Below are 27,879 nucleotides of genomic sequence, written 5' to 3'. Positions count from 1 at the left end.
GTGTACATCAAACATTATTTGATGCACACAATTACGGAGAGGTCCTGTTCTTCGCACGGCAGTCAAGTAAGGCGCTTTTCGCGCCGTTGTGTATTGTATAACGGCGGAAGGAGTGAACGAGGTGCTTCGTTTTAGACGTGCATGCTTGACGGGCGGGTCTCCTCCAAACGCACTGAATGATCCGTGTTTCTCTTTTCTGTGTCGCTCACGTTTCCAGCGGACGGGTACTGCGAAGACGTGGGCGGAGACGTCGAGCTGCCGCCGAGTCGAACACGAACGGCAAGGAGGGAGGACGACGACAAGCAGGACAAAGAATGGAGGAAACCGCGGGCGCCAGCGGGATGCCGTCGGCGACAAGAGAGACGACACGCAAGTGGCGACGACACGACGTCCCGCCACGACGCGACCACCGCGGTCGTCCGCCAGGAACGACGACGTCCAGCACGGAGGCAAAAGCCGATGGTGACGACCGACAAAAAGCAAGGACAGCGCACACGCCGCGCGAAGCTGCGGCCTTTTTTCGTAACCCGCCGCGTTCAATGAGTTTGGTTCTGTCCTTCCATCCTTAGTTTCCTTTTATCTCTCGCCAGCGAGGCGAAACGCAGACAGCGCCGGCGGGGAAAAAGAAAAAGAAATCGCGTGATAGTGAACAAAAAAATCCCGAGTTGACCTGCCCACAGCTACGTATACTCCGCCTCACTGATTCCGTGCAATGCAGCGAAACTCGCCAGCCAGTCGCGAGTGAGGAAACCGGCTGTGTGCACTGGGGGAGTACGAAAGCTCGTCTACTGTTCGCCACTGTGAACAGTGCTCCTCGCAGACGCCCGCTCGGTCCGGTTGACCTCTGAAATTGCAGCGAAGCTCTTGTGGCTTTCTGCAGTTTCGATGCGCCAAGCTGTGGTTCCAAGATCTTGCTCAACGCACTCCGACTCTTCGCAGCTGTTGAATTCACCAGTTCGGCTGTTCTGATTGGCTCGAAGGTCGGTCACACCCTCTCTGATCAGCTCAAAGAAAGGCATTTCGACAGCATGGCAGAATTCGGCACGGTAGGATTAGAGGCCGGCAAGGCAAGAACCGAACATATTTCACTACGCCGTACGAAATTGGTGAGACGGAGTACGTGTAGATATCAGTTCGGCTCGGCGGGCCGTTACGGTTGATTTAAACTCGGAATTGTTATCACAACGTAACGACGTGTGTGCAAGCTACGATATACGAAAAAAAAATGAAGTGACTTACAAGCAGGCCCAGGAACCAAATGTACCGTACGATTTCTCTCCGTTATTTCGATATTGAACAAAACATGTAACACTGATGCGAATATTGGAAGTTGTCGAGTGGTGGCGTGCAATCTTGGCGTTCGAAACGCTGCGTTACGTTACTTCAGCGCCTAATGCACTTCGACACTGCTTATCTTGCGAAGCCCTAGACTCGCATGACGCGTTCACACTGTACGTACAAGCGATTCGTCAGAAAACGAAAGAAATTTTCTTCTCTTCTCCCGGTTCGAGGTCTAATTTGCGATATAAGTTCAAATGTTTCTTTTTAGTCGAGTAATAGCGGTCAACCAATGTGAATTGTTTTCTACTTATCCGAACTACACGATATCGCCTCGATGTGCGCAGCATTTCAACATCCGAGTCCGTGCTTCGTTCATGCACGTTACGCAATGCGATAAAACTAAAACTATAACTCCAGTGTGAAGCGGCCCGGTTAGTATTTTATATTTCATACCTTAAACGACATTCAAGCACGCTGTTCATCATTACTATACTTTCAGTTCTAGCTAGCAAATGAGAAGGGGGAAAAATTCGGTAGGACGTTGATTATCGCATGAATGTCGCCGAGCCGAGAATCAGTTGGCAAGAATGATATATTTTGAAAGGAAAATCGAAAAAAAAAAAACGTTTCCTAAAAGGAAACTGATAGTGCCATGATGGCAGCCTGTAGCTACCGCGCGTAACGATGTCGTTGACTGGGAGAGAAAAAATGAAGAAAAATAATAAACAGGCTGGTAGGACGTACAGTAAATAACTGCTATAGGAACGGTCGTGCCGCCGCTCACCAGTTTAAAAAAAAAAGGTTTTTTCCATCCCTCCGGGCTCCGTTTCCAAGGTCTCACCGCTCTTTAGCGCCAAGAGCTGAAAAGCACCAGCGTTTGGGCAAAGGAAAATGGAAAGAAATAACGACAGTGGTTATGCCATCACTGACCTCCTTCCAACCCGGCGTGAAACGTGATGGCAGCGGCTGCCTCTATATATAGAACCGCTGACGTCGCCATCGCTGCTCACGGCAAGAGAGTCGGAAGCGTTGGTTTTTTTTTTTTTTTTTTTTTTTATTTTAAATCCGCGCTACGACCCAGCGTCGCTTTGTGCGTCCGCTTCGTTTTACGCAGACCCTGCTGTTGCATGCAGCGCAAATGAAAGCATTTCGGGGTGTAATCGCAGGTCACTTTTTTTTTTTCCTTCGTATGCTTTCTTTCAACTCGGTTCAAACTGTCTCGTCGTGGCGCAACTTTGTCATTTATAGCCTCGATAACCAAGCAACATAAAGTGGACCGAGTTAAAGAAATAAATAAACGAAGATAATGACATGCGCAAGACTCTCTTACCAAACGCGCCCGGCAATCACAGTAGCGATCAACAAAGGAACTACGCTCTAAATTTTTTTAATGAACATTACGTGAGCGCAGAGGTGTTCCATTCGTCATAAGAGGGCGTTAGAAGTGCAATTTCTCACTAACGTTTACGCACCAGGCAGCGATGCCAGGTAGGGACAGCTGCCGAAAACGGTCATTCAAAAATCCAGAAAAAGATAAAGTTACGCGTGCACAGGCGAAATTCTAAAGCGAGGAAAAACTGTAGAGTGTCCAAACGACAAAGCGCACTTCGACAAGCGCTAAAGGGGAAAAAAATAAAAAGAAACCAACAAAGACGATGCTACTGCGGGCGAAAAACAAACAAAAAAAAAACAGGAAGGGTTTAAGGGGGAAACGTAAGAATGTGAAAACGAACAGCTTAGACATCTAGCGCGTAGGCCCAGACAGAAAAGACAAATAAATGAAAGAACTGAATTCGTGAGCTTTTGCGACGTGGTGTAGAGGCAGCCGGTGCGGGTCACAGCGCAGCGAATGCGTATACCCGGTGTGTGGAGTTCTCCCCCTCGGTTTCCCGTAGCTTAGACTCGTGTACATAACTAACTGCTTCGATGTCAGCATGGCCGTACCACGATACCACAAAGCAATATAGCGTCCGAACGGCTCCCGCGGAAACGAAAGCAGACGCATACAAGCAGGGCGTGACCGGGTCAACTATCTCACTCTCTCTCCCCCCACCTCTGTAAACGGTCGAAGCAAGCAGGTGAGGAGGCGGAGAAGATCGGTGGTGTCTGGAATGCACGAGCCGTGTCTCACCCGATGAGGATATAACACTGATGTTGACGCTACTACTGCTGTTTTGCTGAAGCTGTGCGAGACGTGTGCAAGACACGATGACCCGACTGGCAGCGTGGGTCAGTAGTTGTGTCGCACTGCTGAAGCCGCGTGTGAAATCGTGTGTCTCGAAATATCGTTCTTGACGCTCGCAGTGTCTGACTGTATGCTTTGATGTGTGCTGCCCGAAGGGTGGCGCGGGTTTCTCCTGAAGCGAATTCCCGCTTTCGGCGCTTCCGTTTGTCGTGCGGGCGGCTGATTCCGTTAAGGGTAGTAGTGGCACGACCGCTCGGTGTTGGTGGGTATGTGCTCTGAGGGCGAATGAATTGCCCCGTTGCAATCATCCTGCTCAGCTAAAGTGTTTACCCGGAATCCAAAATTTTCGGCAGCGTAAGCAAAGTACAGCTTTGTTTGAACGTTAAACGTTTTCGCCGCGCCATCGGGATTACCTTTATAGACGGTAACGACGCTGCCGTTTTCGATATCACCGCCCATAGTCAGCAAAGAGGCAAGCAGGCGGGACATGGCTTCAGGGTGACCCATTCCGAGCGCCTGAACTCATGTTGCAGTATGTGGTTCGTATGCACTCGGTCGTGTCCGGGCGGTGCTACAACTACAGAGACTCCCGACGAGTCCGTCTACGCCCCGAAGAATGCCTGAACCGAATCGTTGCGTAAGACAAGCTCATCGTTCGCACTTGTTCGTCGCTGGTTGTTGCTGCTGCGGCAGCCCGCCAAGTGTTGACGGTCTCTACACATTGCTCTGATCTCTGCGAATGTGATGCCGGTGCAACAGGCCCGGTGCTGCGGAGCTTGATGCAAGGTGCAACAAACACATTCTTATTCTTTTTTTTTTTTTTTCACTTTGTTCTCAAATTGCGTCGTCCACCACCACACTTCTCTCACTGAAACTAGTTTTCCAACAGATTCTACTACTGCATATATAATGCCCTTTTACTCCCCACCCCCTTTCCCCCAGTTTACGTCATCTATCATAGCTTGCGCGTGATCATCACACGTGCACCTGTCCTCCCTTCTTTCTCTCTCTCTCTCTCTAGACCTTGGTACGGTGAGGACAGGGGAGAAAAGGAGCGATTCTAATAAGTGTCGTATCTTAGATAGCAGGCAATCTCACTGTGGCCCACACGTATTCAAAGGTCAAAAGGGGACAGCAGTGCGCAGCGTTCGACTTTCAACCACAGTGCATTCCCCAACGCAGTTGAAATTCCGGCGTTATGCCGTCGTGTGGTTCGATCCTTTCGTGTCTGTAGGTATACGCGAGTGCTGCCGCCGACTTCTCACAACGCGTGAAGTTGGTGTCTTGTGGATGATAGCAGTCGTCTGCTGCCTATGACAATATATGGCCAGCCAGAACTCCTCATCAGCCGTTTAGAGATTTTTTTTTTTTTTTGTTACTCCTTGCTTGAATTGCAAAAACGAAGGAACTAGACAAGGACGTTCGTGACGTTGGTGGCAAAGGAAGGCAACATATGGTATCCAGATTCGATAAACGGCCTATACCGGTGAAAAGCCGAGTGTCCGAACTGCAGCCTGACACGTCTTTGCCGCGTGGTTAAAAAAAAGAAAAAAGGGCAAATACGTCTGGAATCGAATTCCCCGAATCCAAACCTCCCGCAACCTCAACAGAGAACGAAAAACATATGCTTGTGACAAACACGGGACAAACGCGCAACGAGGACAGTAAATGTTTAGACATACATTACAGGTTTGTTTCAAAACCCGAAGCGAACGTGTTTCTATTTCTGCACGAACTCAGCCAACTGCGCTTTGGTTTATCTGTATGCGTAGCGGCTATAGTACATCATCTCGTCGGCACTTTGGAGCGAGTGTTGCGAAACTTTGCCTTTAGACATTACACCTGCTGCGCCCTAGCTGGTATCGATTTTATACTAACCGCTTTTCAAGGATCATTAGCAACGGCTATTCTATACTGTACTAGTGGAAGCCTTCCGCTCTGCCCGAATTAAAGCACCGCACATATAGCTGAGGCCGGAAATAACTTACAGACAATTGTGGAAGAGGGTCGCCATTGGAGACCTGCACTCCATACAAATGTCGATTGTTGTCCTTGATTTTAAGTAACATACATCCCCTGTTTTTTTTTTTTTTTCGTTTTTTTTTTTTCTTTATGGAAAATTTGGCTAAGTCTACGAGACTCGAGGTCTATCGAAACTCGGACTAGCGTTTTAGTGCTCAATATTAACCACGAGATGTGTAGGATTTCCATTGATTCGAGACGCTTCTACGCAACATCACGTAAGGGGCCCTTTAATGGAGTAAGGATAATCGTTTGAGCTGTCGATTATCGTGCTCTTCGGCTTTCCAGGGCTATGTTAATGACACCCTTAACAAGTTCTTCAGCATCACGCCTTCCGTTACCAGATACTGACCATTTGACCAAATTCGTCAACCTGACAGTCTGCACCACCGATCTCACCACGCTGTGCGAGTGCAGTAGCAGCAGGAGCCACTGGCACAGTAGAACGAAGCCTCAAAACTGAGCTTATAGCACAGTAGTAGCCTTTCGTTGTTGCCCGTGCTGTTGGCAACAGCCACATAGCCACTTTATATCGCATAGCCACTTTACATATGCAGTTAGAGAGAGAGGAGGTATCTGTGATAACACGGCCGCGGCTGTTGCACATACGGTTATTGTCCGCGCGCACAGAATACTCATCCACACCCGCACATGTATGCACCACGATCCGACTGTCCGAGCTAGTAGTGTCTTGTCAAGTCCACGTGACGTAAACGGCGTCGCGTGCCCCTTAACGGTAAAGCGTCCTCTGCACGTGGGAGTCCACCGACCGAGCGCGGTGTGTTCTTGTGCATTAGTTATCACCGCACGCTCTATTGTGTTGAGTGTGTATACGTACACGTGAGTGCGTGTGTGTGTGCGTGCGCGCGCGCGCGCTATTATATAGGGCGTGTCTGTTCGATGTTTCTTGCACCAGCACACTTGTCGAGCCTCAGATACGGTGAGGTGTGACGGCCTACCTCGTACGTGGTCACGACACATGACGAAGCACAACTCCCAGCACAGTCTGTACATACCAGCGGCAGGTTATAGACAACGCGGCGACGTGGCGCAATCTGGGAACACGTATGTACTGCACGTTCGCAGTGCCCTGGCCAGTGAGACGCATGTAAGCCGATAACGTGGCTTTTTCTTCTTTCTTCTTCTTTCTGGGGTTTTACGTGCCAAAACCATTTCTGATTATGAGGCACGCCGTAGTGGAGGGCTCCGGATTAATTTTGACCACCTGGGGTTCTTTAACGTATACTATAGCGCAAGCACACGGGCCTTTTTGCATTTAACCTCCACCGAAATGCCGCCGCCGCGGCCGGGATACCATCCCACGTCGCTTCCAGAACTGCTGAGGCTATGAGAAGGCTTCCGGACAGGGTTTCAGTTCTAATGCTACGGCAGGTCCGCCATAGCTCACACATGCAGAAGACGTTACATTAAATATTCACTGCTAGCTTCGTTGAACCATATGGTCCAGCCGTACGAGCCTCAACTAGCTGGCGTCCGCGTCTGGAGCAAACACACGATATCTTTCAATGACCACTGAACCCAAAGCCAATAGAGCAAGCGGCGTGGCCCCTAGTTTTTTCGTACCTTAAAGCCCCTTATCGTACCCACGCCACTTGCGCCCCCTATATAATCTAAAAATCTCTACTGAAATTCGCGTGTGCCTAATTGGCTCCCTTGTTCGAGCTCGCGGACGGGAGCCAATGGGGCTCGCGGACTTCAATTATCTTTGATTTCAAAATCAACAGTCGTAGAAAGCGACCGCGTGACTGCGGTAGTCGCATCAGCCTGGCAGGCTGCTGCAAACGGGTTTTGCGTTAAATCTTCGGTGTAATTCTTATTAGCTGTTCGCGCGCACAGTATGGCGTATCACGCCATACTGTTTAGCGAACTATAACTGGCCGCACACGTCCGTGAGCCCAGATTGCGCGCCGCGCCTCCCATACTAATAGTGTTCGTAGACCAAAGCTGTGTAGGTAGCGGTGTGATTGTGAAACATGTAATCATCGAACGGGCGCTGCAGGGCTCTCGGCCCGGATCAAAACCCGGTGCTCGCGGCGGCGGGGAGCCGCAATTCAGTTCGTCCCGCGCCTCGAATTAACCGACTGCTCCGATCCGGTCCGGGGCCGCTGCAGCCCCGTGTCTCAGTGGCAGTGCTCCGCAGCGATCGGCAACCCGCCCAATCGGCTCGCGGAGAGGACACGTACACACGACCCACAAGTCTTTCAATCTCGCTCTCGCTAGAATATCCGCTTCTACCACGCGCAAGCTTCCGGGTGCTAGAAGACGGCGTATTTGTAGTCGGAGTCGGTCGGTTACATGGCCGGCCGTTTGCCCCGCCCCAATTATGGCGTGATATGTTCGTTGATGACGTTGCGTTTCCTTCGTCTCGTTAACCCCCTTGCACTGACTTGCCACGAGTTGTGCCAGACTTGCCAACGTTGGAGGCTGTCACTCGTCCACACCGCAGACATATACGCCAGGGCATAAAGATTCTTTCGCGACGTCGCTAATGTCACTACTGATTTAGGTGTTGCAAACACGCGACGGACAAAAACGCCCGTGACGTATCCATGTATCAGAAGCTGCAAAACGTATCTTTTAGCGTTGGTAATTTAGCGCAAGAGTCGCGAAAATGCGTCAATGGACATCAACTAACTAAGGTAATTAAATACTTAGGTATTTTATCCTAAAAGGGATATATGCGCCTCCGTCTGTAAAGCTTTTTAATGGGTCATCTGGGTGGGGGTGTCAAAGCTGCTTTTCTATGGAAAGTAAAATCTTGATATCTAATGTATCGTTTTGGAAAATTGGGTAGTTGCTTTCCTTTTTTCACATTCTGACTGTGGAACCAACGCCGCAGAATGTACTTTAAGGCTATAGTTTTAAAAATGTCTCGGAAGAGGTCTAGGAAGGATTAAAACACAAAATGACAAAACTCCGAGCAAATCGATCATCACCATCACTTAGAGACTTATCGCTAAAAATGGACTGTTTTGGGCCGCGACCAGACGACTGTACAACAGAATAGTTAGAGTAGTGGTCTTTTGGAGTTCCACATGCCACACCACTGTTACACCCAACGAAAGCCCATTAGTCCCATTTTAAATTTGTTTCTCTGTAAACGACAGTATGTCAAGCATTCTAATTCTTAGGTGGGAATTTCACAATTCACATTCGTTATTGTATAGTGAACAGCAAAGCCGTTTCCAAAAAGAAAAAGAAAATTGTTGCAACCCTTGTTGGCAAGTCTGTCAAGCTCTATGCGCTGCTGTTCGTGTTTCCAAAACCTTTTGCCATACAAAAAGAAAGAAAGATAATAACGCCACGGAAAACAAATATGCTGCCACAGGACTTACTTGTGCTCTCAAACACAACAGTTTTCCATCAAGCATTTCCCGTAACATTTCATACACTACGCTAACTCAACTCGTTTCACACAGCGTGCAACTCCACATCAGGTACATGCAGGTTCACAACATTTCCGCACTTCCCGCAGTAATCACAGCAAATCTTACTGTTATTTAAAAGATGCAAGCATTGTTGTCAGGTAAGCACTTCCTGAAACCCAATGCAGAATCTGCATCAGTGTGATCAAAGCACAAACAAACCAGTGGCTTTAGCATAGCATTCTCCCACGGCAAACATTCCATTGTGTCCCACCCACCCTGCATCAGAACCCCGGCACAGTTGTTTGTCAGGTGCTTACCGTGCAGCGTCAAGTGTGTCTCGTTGGTCCTTGCTTCTTATCTATGTTAACTGTTAGTTCCCATATTTGTCAAGCTAGCCGCAGCGAAGGTCAGTTAGTGCGCGATAAACTGCCTTGTCTTTTTGATAGATTTACCGCTAGTGGAAGGATATGGTGTGTCTGGTTAGATGTGAGCAGTCGTGCATGCGATGCGAGTGGCTCATCCGAGCTTGCCTTCTCAAGAGCAAAAGAAGCAAATCTCATCCTCGCTAAGCCAAGATCAGTCCAGGAACATGTAGACCTCAGTTGCGAAGAGGAAGGCAACTTTGCTGTTTCTGTGTTTTGTCATCCGTGTGTCATGACTTTAGCCTGTGAAGAACTTGACTTCAGCTCATCGAGGACAACTGTTATATAAACTGTAAATACTACCCACGCACGTAGCTGTAGTAGATGTTGTACAAGCAGTAATTAACATTGTAATCTGTACAGCATTGACATTGCCTTTTGTCATTCAATACGCAAGTCTCAAGCATATGACCAAGACAAAAATGCACTGCAAATTTCCCGTAGCAAAAAACCGAGATGATTCAAGAATTTGTTTTCATTGGACATGGGAGTCCTGTACTCGCATGGTGAACACAACTCAATAGCCCACTTGCCACCAACGTCAAAATAGTTCTCCAAACCAGAATTTGCACCTTGCAGCAAGCTTCTGTGCACTGCAACCTCTGCAATTCCGCATACTCGCACCCGACAAGCAACCCTTCTCTCAACAATCAAACCAGGCAACAGGTGAAGGAATATTTAAATGCCGATACACACCCGTGCAATTCAGATACCACCATCAAGGCCACTAAGTAATAACCAACTGTCAAGACAGTTAACAGCCTGAACTAACTAGTCTAAGTAATAAGTCACAGCTAAAAAAAATACTATATATATATATATATGTGTGTGTGTGCATGATAAAATGTTTTTTTTTTTTCCTTCTCTCATGCTGCGCAACATGGTTGTTACGAAACACATCAAAATAATGTGATAATGTGAGTGTACTATCTACTAACTGCAAATGTCTGAGTGTTAATTTTATGTGTACATCTGCTGTATATACGGTACTCTTGGTCATTACTACGATTCATCTATGAACGTTTTTCTCTCTTAGTGGAACATATTAGCCGCGGTCTGGACCGCCACATTGTCTCGTATTTTGGACTTTGGCTTTTTTTTTTATGCTGTCCCTAGGAGAGATGTTTCTTGTAAATGTGCCCCCATTGTTATTATGTCATGTTTGATTCTACAAGGTCTGTTGAAGCAAATTGTATAGTTTTTCATGGGGAAGGAAAAGCACAGCCCAGCTGATGCGGTCACTCCCCAAATGTTGGCCTAGAACATCCAGGTTCGGAGTCCTGCTTGCATTATTCTGTTTTCCTAGAAGGTGTTGCCCAATGAATTAAATGTTACGAAATGAGTCCTTGGCTGTTGGTGTCAATGTTGATGTTGCTGTGAGGCTTTTTATCATTGTTCCTTTTTGTAGGGGAGTTGAGGCCTCCTATGCTGCAGACAAGCTCTGCAAATCAGACATGACGAGCAATACAACCTATCAATGTTGATGGCGACTATCCCAGCTGCTGTTTTTCCATAACTGGCAAAGGCTATCAAAAACTAGCGAGAAAGCAAGGAAGTTGTGTTGTAGTGTTACAATATATTTACATTTTGACCTGCACTTCAGTCTAGGAGTGCCCCATAGAACACAATCCAGATATTTGGCACTCTAGGAGACAATCAGAATTTGACCAGACAATGAGCGCTTGCTTTTCCATCAGTCAAAATGACCATTGCTCTAGGTTGTGCTTTTTTATGTTTTATTCAGACGTTTCCACATAAATGCCTTCAGACAACATTAAAAAAAAGACCGTATTCTAGTCGCAAAATGCAAACGATGTAAACTTGCAAATACAGAAAGAGGTACATATATATAATATACATACATATATATATATATTATATATATATATGAGCTTTCTGTGTGGAAAGTGAGATGTAGGATTTGAAAAAAATAAATAAATGGAAGCTATGTTTGAAAAGATGCAAAGAAGATGTGTGTCTAACTTTGTCGTCCTGTGCGAAAAGCATTCACATCCCTGTGAACGGTGGCGTTCACATCACTTCACACTTAATGCTCTGTCACTGTCGTACTTATAATCTTGTTTGAACCAAAAGCTACAGTTAAGCATGATGATGCCACAACAGAACATGTGTGAATAGAAAGTATATTGGCATAGGATTTCAAAAGACAAGCCTTCAGCTGCTCTCTTAAACACACTAAACCCATTTCTGAATCTCAGGGTGATGTTAATAGGAATACTAAAGGATACTGTACCTATGATTCAGTGTTCCCAGTGAAAACTAAAAAAGGCCAAGAACAGTATCTCTATAAATTATTTTCTGAGTCTCAGTCTCAGCTAAATTAAACACATCAGTTAGCAAAGCCAATACAGCACAGGCAAAATGTGTACAATTCTTCGATTCAGTAAATACACAATTTTAATGTTCTCTTCCTTAGAAACACTGCAAATAACTAGAAAGCATAAAAGTGAGGTGCACCAATGAATAAAAACTAAAAGTTCACTATCCAAGTTGACTGCAATAATAAGTTACTCACTATCAGCACAAAAAGAAGGGGCACTAATGCTTCCCGTCATCAACATGAAGTGACAGATTGTCAACGTCCTTTAATTTCCCAGACATCTACTCTAACAATTAAGCAAACTTTTTTCTTTCAATAGTTGCTATTACTTGACATCATTTCTCGGCACAGATTATAGTGCATTAACTGCATCACTGGTACTTGTGGACACCCGTATATGCCCCCCCCCCCTCCCAACAACCCTTCTGGATAACACCTTCCTCAAGCCCACTGTCCAAAATTGTTTAACACTACTGTGGCATTGTGCAAGTTCAAGAGAAGAAAAAAAGATGGAGGTTATGCTGATTGGAAATTTTGTAGATCGAACCAGACAGTTATAATAAACAATAGTCAACCAAAACGGTGACCAAAACAGGAAATGAAAACCAGGTAAGGTAATTAAAAACAGCTTCCAAAAATAACAGAAATGAACTGAAGAAGAGATTGGGAGAAAAGCTGAAAGGCATGATTAATTTCTAAGTGATAAAAAACTAAAAATACTGAACCACAATCAAATTCCATGTACCAAACATGAGTAGTCTTACAAAAGCAAAAGGAAGTAGTATGCTAAAGAAACCACGTGATGTCATGGCGTGCAACGTCTTTATAACGAAGTGCTTGGAGCCTCCGAAATCATTCTTTACACAGGTCACGTCTTTGTAAAGGCCGTGCACAGCACAGCTCACAACAGAACATGGACAGAATGATTCCTTCATCATACAGGTCACTTCATTCTAGAGGCATTCATTGTAGAAGTGCTCAACTGTATAGTGAACTTGACCAAAAGCACAGTTATCTGCCACTAGCTATGCTATTAGGACCAGCTTACGCATGATGCAGCACCCCAGTGCTGTTTCTAAAGACAAACTATCATGACGCCATCATGAAAAGCGCCGGCAGCGGGGTGCGAATGCTTCGATCGGCTTCCTCTCGCTTCAATGGGTCTCCGAAACTCCAGATTACACAACTCACTTCAATAATAATGTGCGGAAAGACAGCTTACATGATGCCACGCCGTCTCGGCACGCCCACTCTTTGCACACACGGCAGATTAACTCTAAAGCAGGGGGTGTGCGGCTGCGTGTGTGCTCAGCCACGCTTACAGCCATGCGTAGCCACGGCCAAGACGCGCGTGTCTGATCACGTTACCGCTAGCTCCTTCGCCTCCCCCTCTTTCCCTTTGCTCGCACAGGAAGGCGGCACTCGAGAAGCCACCACCTTTCTTGTTCTCATCCTCACACGCTTTCACTCGCACCTAAAGCACACAGTGCGTGGAACTTCGGTGGTTGCTCTTGTCGCGCGGCGCGCGATTTGAGAGGTATGTTCGCAAGCAGCCGCTTGCAATTCAATCATTTGACCATCCACGTCCGCGGTACTTTCCGTTTATTTTCTCGGCATTCCTTTGCGGCGGCAGTGAAATTTCGTTATATTGAAATCACCTATAGACACACTTCGTTATATTGAGGTTCTAAATACGTGGTGTTCAATGGACAAGAGGTTATGAAAAGTTAAATACTTCGTTATATCGAGGTTTAGGTTTAACTGTATAGCATCAATGGCCCGTATGACATGCACGACTGTCAGCAAAGAACTCATCAAACAAATACTATACATCCTCAACAATACATTTGTCATGTTGTAGTGATGATGAACCACCAGCAGTGGCACAATGGCACGCAATCAAACTAACTGTTTATTGGGCAAATCTGTGCCCAGCAAAGCAAGTAACACTCAGCACAATGATAGAAACGCACATACTCGTCCATCGTCGAAAAGCTGATCTGCCGATCAAGTGTGTCGGCTTTTATGCACGACTTGTCGAAAGTTCCAGCGTAATCGCTGGTGCCCTCGTGCCTTCTAGAAAGTACTACGCAATTTGTGTCGCGCATACAATCTGATTACACCAGGTTCAGTGATAACAGACAACAGATAGAACCAGTGACAACATTCGAGAAACTTTCGATATAGACAGGCGCGCCTTTGCGCTGAGCGATAACACTGCAACACAGATTGGCTTGTGACAAACGTTTACCGAAATCATTAGCAATTTATGTATACATGTGACAATATGTTGCTGTTACATTTTCTTCGGTCTTACGCTCTGAAGCACTGGTCCCATTTAGGTTCCATACAGTTATGTGTATTAGCTTCCCATTTATTACTTTTCTTCTTGGCTGTTAGGTCCAAATGCTGCTACCGTACAATACCGACACAGCATCATCCGTTAACAGCGCCTACATTGACCCACCTCATACTGCTGCTTAGAAAGGATCACTTTGCGAAACCTGCTGTGCGGCAGAGAAGGATCACAACACTGTGTTCAGATTGTCGCCAGGCACCGATCTCAACATGGTTCACAAAGTCGAAAGCCAAGACGAGATTGACAAAGGCACAAAGGGACACCCCACCCATATTTGAAGATGCTGTCACGTGATCTTTGATACGTTGCACAGTTACTTCAATATACAAGACTGTGCAGAAACTAAAAAAGGGCTGCGAGTGCTCGAAAAGAGGCTGTTGTCAAATTAGTGACCCAAGTGCTGGATGGACATTACAAACTTCATATAGTGCGATTCACGACTACAACCGCTAAAAAAAAACTGTTCACCTTTCAAGCTAACTGCCAGGCAGCAATAAGAAATGATTTCTGAATAGTTTTTCGGCTTCGTATTCAACTTCGTAGAAGGTTTCGTGTGAGAGTAGCTTTTTGCTTTATCTGTAGTGCTTTCGCAAGCGTTATTTGATGCTACTTTTCCTAGATCAGACATTTTTCCATAGCCCCCTATACATATCAACAAAGGCCTACAGTAAAAAATTAATCGAAAAACGGTCTCCTTAACAGATATTGCCTGATGGAATGTAAAACCCTGCACTCAAAAAGAAAAATATTGTGCTAATGCATGGTGTGCAGTTTCATTCAAGACTGTCATTAAGAGGTTCAAGGAAATGGGAATCTCTAACAGTAATGGACAGCATGGAGGATGACCAGCTTTGGGAGAGCGCCGACAAGGCAAGTTAGTCAAATGAGGACAACTGAATAAAAATGTTCATAGTCGATGCTAGTGGTTGTGTTATTCTGCATAGAAGTCAAGGCTTCAGTGAGTAGCCGGAATCTTGCCTTATGCAAGGTCCACTTCCTGCAAAAAAAGTGCAAGCCTTACACGAGTAAATATGGTACTTCAGCTTTGCCATAGGTGTACATCACACTCTTTTTCTATCTATACATGGTTAACATAAAGTTTACATGACAATGTAAGTTCAAGAATACAGTGTGCCATGGAAATAAAAGGCTCCACTTGACGTAGACTGAGATGGGGGACCTATCACTCGTGTATGGTTTAACTGTTTACATTATGCAACAGTCTGATATAGGAAAATTAAGAAAGTGACATACAAAATGCTGTACATGTATATGTTAGTCGTCGCTGAAAGCATGTGGTTGCTGGACTGCAAATGATAATACAGCATCATTAAAAATGAGCATGGCAAAACAGAAGTCTACCGACATAAGTCTACAGATTGCATACTACACTTGCAGAGTGGCAGTGTTTATACACTTTATTGCCATTCGATGCTGTATAACTAGATTTCTTTTGAGAGTGTGCTTTTATTTTTGACGCTTTTGTGTTTGCGAGAAGAGCCACACTAATAAAGAGCCCGCCCCAACTGAGGAAGAGGAGAATTTCGACACAATTTAGAACATCATGCAGTGAAGCGCCTCTGCTTACATCAGCTCCAGCTGGTGTGCTGCATAATCTTAGCTATATTCAGGTGCTCCAAGTCCACAGGACAACAGGGGCATTAACCGAGCTGCTTTGCCGATTGTAAACTGCTCACGAGAAAAAAAGCTTGAACAGGACTAACATGACATACAAGTTGTAGCACAGCATAGCATCGCACAGCATCACTGCTCTGCCAATATGATAAAAGCACCTGAGCAGAACAGGAAACTTTGCATAGCACATGGCACACTGTCACTTGCATCATCAAAGTGCCATGCAACATGCCAGTGTCTGTCATAAGCCTCAGTGCAACTACAGAAAAATGCGTTTTTTAAAGTGCCGCAAGCACATTACTGTATCACTTCCAGTTCCAATGCTTTTTCACACAGCCAATGAGCGAAAAAAAAAAAAGTAGTGAAACTGGCTCGAACGAGACCAGCATCACTTACAAACTTTTTAACGAGACTGGACATCACAACATGTGTACATCTTTAATGAGCAGCAATCTTACAAAAACAGCACAGCCACTTTTGCCATAATTTACAGGCCACAAGAACTGTGATCATGGACATATTAGGCAAGGCCAGCATATCACCGTGGTTACTTTTGGACACAATAACAAGCAACAAAACAAGTTAAAGTCAGCTGCTTTGTAATGTTTCGTCCATTCCATAATATTCATTAGTAAAAGTCCATGAGGCTAGCTTAAAAGCAGTATAGTAGAATCCCGTTTATATATTCCTTGCTGATACATCTTCATGGTTATAATGATGCTGAAGCCCAGCTCAACATGCATGCCTAACATGTTTCCCATCTGCTACATTCTGCACTTGTGGTCCCATTAAAAACATATTGTAAAGTCTTTACTGTACATGCATGTAATACACATAGTAGTGACATTAGTCAAATTTATAGAGAAATTCCACTGTTCATTGCCCTCCAGGCAATAACACCTCATGCCATATTACAACTTAGAGGAGTAGGCTGAAATACCTCTACAAAGAGCATTACTTATGAAAAAATAAAAACTGACATGAAAACCCAGCCACAAGAACTGAAGCAAACGTTAAGTGTATATATACATACATGGTTTACAAAATCTACAGGTGAGGAAGGCCAGTTGTGACAAAACTAGACTGCAAACACGCAGGTTAGGAAAATGTTAACAAAGGCCAGAATGCTAACCTGAAAAACACTTCACTTACATGTACACTCTGCACCAATGTGAAAGAAAACACATTCATCTGTGTTAAAACATTAGATTCTGCAAATGCTTAAGTCAGAGCTGCATTGACTGCTATATGCTTTATGGTACCACTTCTTGCATTGAAAAATCCCTCTCATGGAGCTTTTCTTTCATTTCAGTGCTGCTACAAGAAACATTACCAGCTTTCAACACAAGTCTGGTGTCCCCTTTCATACTGGCACAACGTGTACATACCAATCATTTATGCAAATTTATGAATACGAAAAGAAAGAGAGCATGGCAGTGATAATGCGTATGTAAAGCCCACACATGGTCACAGAGCAAGATCAGTAATATGCAAATCAGTATCTTACAAGATGGGTAATGACTGCTACATAACGTCTATGGGCAAGGTTCAAAACCCATGATTCAAAATACTAGTTTTTGCTTGACACTAATCTCACATGGCATTAGTACAGCCTTGTGGTCACTCACAAGAGTGAAGATCACATTTTATTAACACTTTTCACTGACGTACGTGCTTAATCGGGTTTGATTAGCAATGCAACCACTACTAAAAGTGAACGCTAAAATGAGGCCGTAATCAATATACTATACAAGAAAGCAACTTTAACATTATCTAGTATCCTTCATCTAAGAAATGTTATGCCTTTTGTAGAGAATAGCATTTTTGAAGCCACTTCCTTAGGTCTCTGGACAAGGTGCTGAATGTCTGTACTGGCTTGCAGGGCCATGCGTGCATTAAGCCAGCCATAAACAACACACCTAAATATGAAGCAATGTGATGCCTTTCAAGTGCACCGATGCTTTGATCTTGTCATGTTGGTATGATCATACGACAGTATGAAACAGTGTCGGCCAATTATCTACTGGCCCGAGGCTAGAAGTAAGGACCACTGATTTAAAGTATCGCTTGATGTGCACTACACTTAGAACGTCAAATTAGCGTTCTCACACTGATTGCAGATTCGAATAGATATGTACGAGGCTGCAGCCTAGTCTTTTGTCAATGGCAGCACATAAGCTGCTCTTATTCATGAAAACAGGTGGAAAGTAGAGGTTTATCCAGCTTCAATGCCGATCAGGTTTTGCTTTTGACAGCGACCACCACTCTAGAATAGAGCACACATACTTTCTTAGAAATAATGGAAGTCTAAGCAAACCACCCATAAAAGTACATCAAGATGAAGGACTGTCACATTTCAGAGAACTGCTGCCAGGAAGAGCGCTGACTATGATTTGTAAACCAACTACTTGTTCATGATTCTGCAAGCAGTGTGTGTTAGCTTTATTTTCTAAGAACAGCTCGACTACAGAAGCGTTACCATGCATGGATAACATATTGGTGAGCACAAGATACTTGCACAACAGTAAAATGATGAATGTAAAACATTGCACAGCCTTAACGGACGGGAGACATTGAAATTTTCATGTTTCATTCCCTAGAACATAGACACTATGCCCAATGCTTATGCACCATTATGCTGACAGGATACAATAATTAGAGATTTCCTAATGTGGTTTCGGTTGGCTTTCTAGTCTGTCAAACTCAATGCAATCGTGCTAACGTTGCATCTAAAAAGGGTGCAGAGATGACATTAGGTGTGACAAAATTAGCACCTAATGAGCTTGAGGCATGAAAATGTCTGCAACTCAAAGAGCAGCGAGAAAAGCTCAATGCAATGCAGCTGTTTCTTTAGGATTGGCATAGACATCAAAGCTATATAAATTGTTACGTGTGTTGTTTAGAACTTGCAACGCAATGCTAGGTGCCTCGCTGAACAAAAAGTCGTAACTGGGGTCAATGAGTAAAAAGAAAGCCAGGTACCAACAAAATTCTTGCATGTCTGTGTACATTCTACACATCGATTCTGCGGCTACCAACATCTCTAAGAAATCTCAAATTCCAATGTTTGCACTCCTATAATGTTAAAAACCGCTCCCTGCACGAAAGACAAGGTTACATAAAGAAAAGGCAAGTAGGTCAAAATGCTGCATCGTCGTGTCTAGACAGGTCCTGCTTCCACCTCCGAGAACATTCAAGAGGCGTTAACCCTACGACGAGTGGCACGTTGCTTGTCGAATCGCATCTCCATCTCCTCCAGTACCTTAGGGGTGTAGCGAACAACCAGCTTGACTGTACCTTGGGCTGCCTTCAGGAGCTCCACTGCCTTCTCATGGTTCTCGCCTTCTACACTCTGCAAGCAGCACAGATGTGGAAAATAAGAAAATGGAGCGAGAGGGAGAAAAGGGGGAGATAGAGGGTGATGGAGACATACCTAGGTAAACCAAGAGCGACATACCCACACCAAAGTCACTATAATGGTGCAAGCACTGTCACTACTATGACTACAACCTGGTGACAATATTTTGGCAACAAAAAATCGAGTTAGCGAGCAGGCCCAGCCCCCCATCCACTGTAACAAAAGCTGCCTTAGCCTGAACATGATTACAGATCAGATAAAGATAAACCAAAAATATTGCTGTTTTAATTGCACAAGCCATGAGCATAGCCATAATTTTTACAACTAATAATAATGCTTAATGAATGGAGATTAAAGAAAGAATCTGGAATGCTTTATTATGCATGTGACATTTCGACCTCTAAAACATCCTTAATCACATAGTAGTTCCCATAATCTGGCAAGCACACGATACTCAAGTGCTCTCAAAAGTGATGTCAGAGTCACATTAGCATGCACACAAAAATGCCTGATGCGGATTTTAGTGCGATTCAAAGCACAATGTGTGAAAGCATGGATAAAAGCCAGAGGCTTGCTCACTAAGACTCACCCTCCAGAATCACATGCTACATTTATGTGCAGCATTAGGAGAGTGTGATCACACAGCCGTTACGTCTTGCATTACCTCTACAATGACCAGTGAACTATCAGGGACTGCTGGCAAAAAAGTCAAAGTAGAACACATCATACACAGCCCCCCAAGATAATCCAACTGAACATCAACAGGGAACATGCAACATGTGACCGGCCCCTGCCACTGAAAGTTAGGGCCAGTTGATGCTTGCCAAGACACGTTTTTTAGCCCTAAAGGCAAGAAAACCCAGCTAAGACACAAAGACGTGGTACAATGCACTACTTTCAACTGTGGTTTTATTAAAGCAGCAACTGCAACTTCCCCCCCCCCCCCAAAAAAAAAATGCAGTGAGGAATACTAAAAGCCTACATCATCAATCAGGAAGGAGGTACACAAGTGAGTGTAGCTTCTATAGCTCTCCAAATAAAGAGACAAGGGAGATTTAGGTTTTGCACACCCAAAGGTAAGGAAAGCAAAGCCATTTGGTTTACAAAAGAATGCAAAGAGGTGTACAAAGGAACAGAAAAGGAGCAGAAAATAATGCAAGCCAAGCTTGGGGCTACAGCTATGCAAGGACGCTTGGGCATGCTATTTCTAAAACTTCCTACGAACTTTCTGGAAGGTGTGCTCATGTCTTTCCTCCGTTTTGTAATTTTTGGCACTAAAAGAACTAGTCACTATCGTACGCTGGCACTGTGAAGGCAGGCATTCGGGTTTTTCGACTACTGCCATCAGACATGCCTTGTTTCACAGAAGTATAATTTAGTATAATTAGTGGGAGACTGACATGTCAAATGGTCATCTCTGAACTTGCTTTCAAACAGACCCCATGCTAAAGTGGATGTTCCATTTGGACATCTATGTTAAGAAGTACACTAGCCACCAAGGAGACCTGCATGGAGAATAAGCCTTACAAATACCATAAGAACCCTAATACAGTACAAAGCCAAATATTGGTGGCGAGGAGTTACAGAGTCGCCGTCTGTCTGAAGTGCCTCGCTTGCATAGTATGAGGGATAACGCAGCACGCTCCTCATAGGTTTGGCTGTCGGCGCTCAATAAAAACACCATGCGGGAGCCCTCCTGGCCATTTCTGTAAGTACTCTCCAAATGAGGGAAGTTTCTTACTGTCAAAATAATAATCTTGGACAAACAGAAAACGCAGGATAGTTCACAGGCGATATATCTTTACCGAACACGTACGGCGAACGCCCAATGTGCGCGGTTGACGCGATGGAGTCCCCTGAACCAGCTTCTTGCGTGAACGGTAGGTAATCGCTGAGAGATATGTGAAATGTGTTCTTGTAGAGAGCTGTCCGTATAACCAAATGGAGCATAACAGAATGAAGCCTCAATGCAGTGATTGCACAGGTTCGCAGCGACCGACTGCGCGTCTGCATGCATGTCCGCACATAATGTCTCGCTTTCGGTGCGAGCGTGTTTTCGCACCGTGCCGTGAACTTTAGGGCGCAGCATATGAACATTTCACAGTACACACGCAACTATGCTTGCGTGGACGCCATCAGAGCTGTTCAAAAAATAATTTCGTTATAACTAGGGACTTCGGCGCTATACGGTGACTCGTGATGTGCCATCGCGGCGATTCAATTTTTTTTTTCTTTTCTTCTACATTCTTGGATGTTTCATTATCGCTATTTCTCAAGTTGCGTTGCACTGTACGTTTATCGGTCTTCTCAGTGAGGAATTTCCAGCTGCTTCTGTTTGTTAATCCAGTACATTCATTGTTTGGTGCTAACCCAAACATGACCATATGCCATGCTTTTTTTTTAATTTGAAGCTAAACATTTCGACAGAATTACCTGTCTGGTTGGGAAAATTGATTAAGACTTAGAGATTGACTCCAACCAAATAAGGAAATTTACTAGCCCGACGTTCGGAACCAATTCGACTCCTTCTTCAGAGGGTATTCTTCGGAGGTGGCGGTGTGCCGCTTTTAAAAGGTCCGTCGTAACAAAGGAGAGGAAGGGGGAGAGAGCGTAAGGTGCGGAGCCTCCCCCCCACCCCACCCCCACCACCTATTTGTCTGTCTAGAGCAGGTGCCCTGCCAAGTGTCTCTGCAAGAGTGACCCACGCAAGAGTGACCCACTTTGATGCTTCAGAAGTGTTGCCTCGTGATTTAGGAACAATTACTTTTTTCCTTCTGTGAACCTCAAAAAGAGTCCCCACTCACCACGCCATTGACAGACAGCAGCTGGTCACCACGCTTGAGGGCCCCATGACGGTCAGCCACACCCCCTGGGATGATCCGCGATATGTAGATCGGCGAATTCTGTTCCTTGCCCCCCATCACGTTGAAGCCAAGGCCCTCGTCAGTCTTGGGCAGCTCCACAACTCGTGGGTGTGCATGGCCTTCACTTGCTGCAAATGCTGCCACCGTTGCCTGCGAACGAGAAGACAGCACCAAGTATGCCCAGAGGCCGAAAGTTTGTGGACTGCAGGATCATAAACTCTGACCAGAGATAACATTCCACATCACAGTTTCAGTACATGCAGACAGTTAGACCAGTATAATTGAATAAAAGAAAAGTAAATTTTTTAATTAGCCATTAAGAAGCCTTCTGGATATGAGTCACATTTATTCTGAACATTGGTAAGTGCTCACATGCATCACTATGCAACCCAAACTAAAAAAATTCTGACGCTACTAAATAACTATATGAACCGACAGATACAAATAGTATAATAGTACTAAAAAAAAGTGTTTTGAAATCTTTTCAGATAATTAGGTGCTACAAACGTGCAGCATCTTTTCTTTCTTTCTGAATGGCAAGTTTTTTCAATGCTTTTCTGTGAATCTACCCAGACTATATGATGATTTTGGCTTATTTGCTATGCACACCCGGTTATTATAGACAAGCTACATGTCTATAAACCATCATGCATAATCGAAGCAAAGTGAGTACAAGACTACGTTGGCACTGTCTTTCCTCGCTGTTTATGCCATTTTAAACATTAGCCTTTGCAAGCTAATCCAGTTCTGAATCTGAAATTTTCAGTCATATGAAACCCTTGCCTTCAGGGGCAAGTCATGGCATTAAAAAAAAACGTTCTTTTTTTTTTTTTTTCTATGCAAAACGTGACAGTGGTGCTGTCAACTATTTGTGACAACCCAGACTGCAGCTTATCTTTACACACTTGATGTTTGTATGCATCCTGTTTTCTTGTCAAAGAAGAAATTTGTACAAAAGCCTCTCTCTTTCCTACGCTATTTTCTCGTATTCTGCACTATGCACTATTCCACATGTAGCCTAAGTCACTTTTACTGGTACCTTTTGTTGACTTGGAGAGGAGCGGAGGGGCTATTGACATTATGAGGTCTGGCCAAATTTTTCTCTAGCCCCCAATCCTGTGCATATGTATGATAAAACTCATCAGTGTCTAATTTGGTACTAGGCTCTCTTAACAAATGTTCAAACGATAAAACTGGTCTCTTTTATCGTGGCAAGTTTTGGTAGCCAAACATTCATAACACTTAGAGAAAATCTTTCAATAAGCTTGAATGTTAGTTCACAAAACTGCATGGTGTATAGCGCTACAATTTTCCAACAGTAGCCCGCAGTGAAATAACCTGTCGTGCAGTATCCACTAATGGCAAAGAACACTCAATTCCCTTTCTACACTACTGAAGCCCTAAAAGCTTTCGGGATATACTTGATTCAACCGTTGTGTCATTCACGAGGTACAAACCTTGGCTGTAGCGCTTGCCCGAATGTCGGGGCTTCCGGAGATGTCGACAGTTTCATAGACATGTTCGTAGACTTCTCGTACAGCGTTGCAGAATTCACTCTGGAGAACCTTTTGAAGCGCAGCGAGCTTCTGCGATGGGACTTCGCCACCTGTCGAACAAGTATTACGGCATTTAATTCAGTGCGCACTGTGTGCAGACAGCATTGAGGGCTTTGCTTAAACTACAGTGAACTAGAGTTTTAGTTCAATGTACTTGAACGCGGCGAAAAGGCAAAGACACGCGAAGCGCTAAAAGGGAGGGAGGTGAACTTCGAAGTGAAAAGAACATGCATGGCGACATACCACTACATCAGTACACACACGCTAAAGTGCAGTCAACTGCCGTGTTTTAAGAAAATAATAAGGTACCACAAAAAATGTAACCCGCATACATCCATGCATCTGCAAGTGTTACTTACTGCGTTGAAGTTTCTCGAGAAGCTCGCAGGCCCGCTTGATGTCTGTAAAGAAAGTCGCCGTTTAGTTTATTCGTGTTCACCAATTGGAAGAACGGCGGACATGCTAACGGCACCAAGGCTAAAGCAATAGTAGGAATATTGTTCAGAACGTCAGGGGAACTCGAAATGCTTCAGAAAAGAGTAAGGTATGCGAAACAGCGCGTCGTGTTGCGATTGAGGTGCTTTCAAGGAAAGACAGCGTGCGAAATAAACACATGTGGCAGTATCTTTTATTCATTTCGTGAGAGTTTCTGTAAACCTAGCCTTTCTCGCTGTAGTAGTAGCTAATCTCTTTGGTAAGGCCATACACGCAAACTTTGAAACCACACCTACCTCTCTCCAGCATCAGACTTTCTCCGACGGCGGCCATGTTTTGTTTTCAGAGAGAGAGGCTTGGCTTATGGCTTCGGAGCCACCTGGCTAGTTTCGGGCTACTGGCTGTAGTTAGAGAAGTACACTTAGAAGGCTATGAGTAGTAGGTCGTTGTTTAGAGCACGATTTAGAGGGACATCTCGAACATCATCATTAAACCATTAGTTAATCGTCTGTGTACCCGTCACACCGGCGCAAATCCCGTAAAACAGTGCTACGCGTACCGTCTGCAAAGTTTAAACACATCCTAACTACACTGCAGAACTACAAAGAAAAGCTCTCGCCACTCCAACAAGTGAGGGCCCAACAAACACTTTATTCACCATCGCAAGTCCAGTGCACCGTCAATTAAAACAGAGCAGGCATATGTCGCCTCGAATGCACGTGATTTGAACTTTCTTCACTGGAAGGCCTAAAATACAGATGCATGCAATCATGCAAAGTAAAGGCAGAGGTCAATTTGAAGAATGCAGCCCTACAAGAACTTCAAATTTTAATGTCTTCATGGTGCTTTTCTTTGTCCAGCCAAGGAGTGTACTAAATAATTTAGACAACAATAAATACAAGTGGTGCAAAGTAATGGGCGGTTCACGTGTCAAAACAAAATGGAAGCAACATTCAGCTCAGATCAACACAAAATACTATGCCCGCATGACTGTAAAACACACAGTGAGCAATAACATCACTTTGTGCCCATTCCTGCATCAACACATTACGTCTTCAGGCAGTTTATTATTAAAAGAAAACAACAATGCATCGGACAGCACACAATTTGGTGAACCAGTCTCCAACAGTTTCCTGAAACCCGCAGGCCTACAGAAGGTTGTCCACAGAACAAAATCCTTCCATTTCAAACACCACTGGCAGTGCACATGCTATTTACAACACATATAACATTATACCTTTTTTTTACTGCTTTCAAAAGGGCTCCGAAACCGCAAAAACAAATGATAACAGTCAGGCATAAATGCGTGCTGCAAAACACTTGTCCCCATGTGGGTAGAACCCAATGTCAAGAAGAAGAAAAAAGATCAAGAGTGCAGTTTTTTTTTTAAATGTCAGCACAATCCGCACACCCACTGCATCACACAGCTGCTTAGTCTGTGACTTCCTGTGTCACTCACAGCTGGTCAACAGCGCTTCTTACACTTGTTGGGTGGAATGTCAATATCAATTGCATCGTTGCCCAAGATGAGCCGAATACGCTTAGCTCCCACAGTCGCAGGGGACGGTTTTTCCTCCCGCCTGCGTGCGTGCTTGCGGTGTTCACTCGCCTTCTTTTTGTCTTTCTTCTTTTTCTTCTTCTTGCGAGGCGATTCAGGCGACAGGAGTGGAGGCGACAGCACCTCGTACACAGTCTGGCGGCGTGCTGTCGAAACTGGTGAAGTGTCACCGCGCGCGTGTGGATGTAGCCGGCGTATCGTCAGCTTGAGGCAACCCAGATGCTGTGATGGGGCAGCAGACTGTGCCACGGCCTGATTCGTAGGCAGTGGTGGCAGCCTCTTTGCAGGAATAATGCGCATGCGAGGCACGATTCTTGTTTCTGGTTCAACTTTGGGCTCTCTTTTTGGCGCTTCTTTCTTTGGCTCCTTCTTCACCTTCTCCAGCTGCTCCCGGCAAGTCGCATTGCTACTTGCATGGTGCGTTTTCTCTGGCAGTACAGTGACCATTGGTGCTTCAAGAATGGCAGTGTCTAATATCTGCACAAAAGGCTCTTCTTCACAGTGGGGGACCATCTGCTGCAGTTCGGGTGGTTGCTCAGTCATGTCGACTTCGCTAATCTCAGACTGAACAACATCGAAGTGGCTCAGTTCTGGCTGAGCCACATCTTCAACAGTGATGTCTGCGAGAAGCACCTCCTGTTCAATCATTTCACAATCAACCGGTTCAGCTTGGACCACTTCTGCGTCAATCACCTCAGTATGAACTACTTCTGGCTGAATCACTTCCTCCTGAACCACTTCCACTTCCATTGCCTCTGGCTGAACAACTTCTGGTGGAACAATTTCTGATACTACCAACTCCGGTGAGCCAATTTCTGGTGGCTCACCCATTTGTGATGCTTCAACTCCAGGCATATCCACTTCTGCATCAAATAATACCTCTGGTGGACATTCTTCAGTTTGCTTGATTACCTCTTCCTGTTTTTCTGCAACAGAGAGATGAGTGTCGGCAGTTTCCTCAAGTGGTTTGCTCACCTGTTCCCCTTTCATTGCACTTATACCCTCTGACAAAGGGGCATGATCAGCTGAAGGTGCCTTGACACACCGTAGCCTTCTTGGATGCCTCCTGTCCCTCCTCGAAGAAACAGGAACTTCCTTGACGCTTTGAAGAGGCTTCCCCATTTCCACAGCCTTGCACGACTCTGTAGGACTTGGCTTGCCAGACACAACCTCACTCACCTTATTCACCGGATCGGGGGACACTACCTTATGCAACTCTTCACTGTCGATACTAGAGGCTTCGGAACAACCAACTTCAGCAGGCTTTGGTGAAGAGCTACTTAGTGTGGACGGGCACGGGGATGATGGTTGTTCTTGTTTTAGCTCTAGCTTGTCGAGGGGCTTTGCCTCCGGCAATTTGCTTACAGTTGCCAGGGCTTTGTTCTCTGATCGCTGCTGGTTTCGAGCCCTTGTCACGACTGTCATCGCGACGGTGGCCCCGTTCACCTGCAGAGCACCGTCGCTATTTTCAGACGTATGAAGAGCACCGTTGATGGTTGCTTCTTTGACCGTTATGGCCGGTGGACTGACCGAAGGCAGCTGCACAGAATGTTTGCTGGCCAACACCAACTTGGATGATGCATTCTTCCCTATGTGGCCGGGCATCAGTTGACGGTCTTGCAACACATCAGTATTTCCCAGCGGTTTCTTGTGGCCTGAAAAGTAGAAACAAACAGAGCTACTCAATGAAACAAGGCAATGAAACAAAACAATGAAAGGTATACTAGAAGGCAACAGAGCTGACAGACATAACAAACATGGCTTGACCACTGCACTGCTGCACCTGCATACAACGGATGCAAAGGCTGCACTGGTAATGGTGCAGCGTTCACAATGCCCGCAGTGCCTCTTAAAGTGCAGAACTGCGTGCAGGAAATGTTCAGGGATGGGCAGCCTTAAGGGACTGCTGATATGACATTTACGACTTGCCAGATTTTTTTTTTAAACCCTGTAAACCTTAGCAAACTATACCGGCAAGCACCACAGTGGCCTAGATATTTTGCTAATAATACTTGTCTTTATGAACCAGTTTCGATTTCTCTACCCAGGAGGTGAATGTGCCATGGCGTCATGAGGCATTGGTTCGCTCCATTCCTGCGATCAGTGCAGCTGCCATACACGAGTGCAGCTCGAAGGCACACGTGCAGCACTCTTGTATATATTACAGTGCAGATGTTAATGGGAGTTCTGCAACGGTTTTCGTGTGGCGGCGTGGTCGATATCAAATGTAATCGCAAGGCAATGTGTGCCGGAGACCGAAATTTGCCTTGATTCGCAATGATCAATGATTATAAAATAAAGGTTACCTTGCGTATATCTCATATGCATAGACAACAATTTATATGCTTGTTCTTTTAACCAGCAGTCTGTTTCTCACGTTGCATTATACCTAGTGATGTAAAATTTCCGGAAATTCTGAAGCTGTGAAAAAAAAAGAAAGAGAAAACATTAAAAACCTGTTTTTTCCTGCAGTA

At 45.0% G+C, this 27,879-nt stretch overlaps 3 protein-coding genes across 10 annotated transcripts in view; 1 reads left to right on the top strand and 2 right to left on the bottom strand.

Annotated features, from left to right (window-relative positions):
* LOC119450539 (vesicular glutamate transporter 1) overlaps positions 1 to 10,642 on the top strand; it is a 223,390-nt gene extending 212,748 nt beyond the window's left edge. For all 5 annotated transcript variants that reach the window (XM_049665943.1, XM_049665942.1, XM_049665941.1 and 2 more), the window contains exon 15: positions 218 to 10,642. The gene's annotated coding sequence lies outside the window, so the exon portion shown is untranslated. The remainder of the gene's footprint in view (positions 1 to 217) is intronic.
* Positions 10,643 to 16,053: 5,411 nt separating this feature from the next.
* LOC119450536 (protein lin-7 homolog C) lies at positions 16,054 to 24,233 on the bottom strand. The gene is made up of 5 exons (XM_037714033.2): positions 24,144 to 24,233; positions 23,772 to 23,813; positions 23,314 to 23,462; positions 21,797 to 22,006; positions 16,054 to 18,986 (listed from the first exon to the last, which is right to left on the bottom strand). Exons 1-5 carry the CDS (start codon positions 24,178 to 24,180, stop codon positions 18,828 to 18,830), a joined length of 597 nt encoding a protein of 198 aa, XP_037569961.1. The 5' UTR covers positions 24,181 to 24,233; the 3' UTR covers positions 16,054 to 18,827.
* Positions 24,234 to 24,478: 245 nt separating this feature from the next.
* Positions 24,479 to 27,879, bottom strand: part of LOC119450535 (uncharacterized) — a 31,866-nt gene continuing 28,465 nt past the window's right edge. For all 4 annotated transcript variants that reach the window (XM_037714029.2, XM_049665938.1, XM_037714028.2 and 1 more), the window contains one exon: positions 24,479 to 27,060. In XM_037714029.2, coding sequence (XP_037569957.1) covers positions 25,313 to 27,060 — 1,748 coding nt within the window. In that variant the 3' untranslated portion in view covers positions 24,479 to 25,312. The remainder of the gene's footprint in view (positions 27,061 to 27,879) is intronic.

The sequence above is a fragment of the Dermacentor silvarum genome, chromosome 4 (genome assembly GCF_013339745.2).
Source record: "Dermacentor silvarum isolate Dsil-2018 chromosome 4, BIME_Dsil_1.4, whole genome shotgun sequence".
NCBI lineage: Eukaryota > Metazoa > Arthropoda > Arachnida > Ixodida > Ixodidae > Dermacentor > Dermacentor silvarum.
The sequence above is the reverse complement of the archived record's forward strand: the minus strand, read 5'-3'. Positions and strand labels throughout refer to the sequence as shown.

What these genes read in the sequence shown, in the direction of transcription:
- LOC119450536 (XM_037714033.2), bottom strand. Translation starts at nt 24,180, where the DNA reads ATGGCCGCCGTCGGAGAAAGTCTGATGCTGGAGAGAG. An exon ending in TCTCGAGAAACTTCAACGCA is followed by an intron (nt 23,463 to 23,771) that starts GTAAGTAACACT and finishes CTTGTTCGACAG; the next exon opens with GTGGCGAAGTCCCATCGCAG. An exon ending in TGCTGTCTGTCAATGGCGTG is followed by an intron (nt 18,987 to 21,796) that starts GTGAGTGGGGAC and finishes TGCTGCTTGCAG; the next exon opens with AGTGTAGAAGGCGAGAACCA.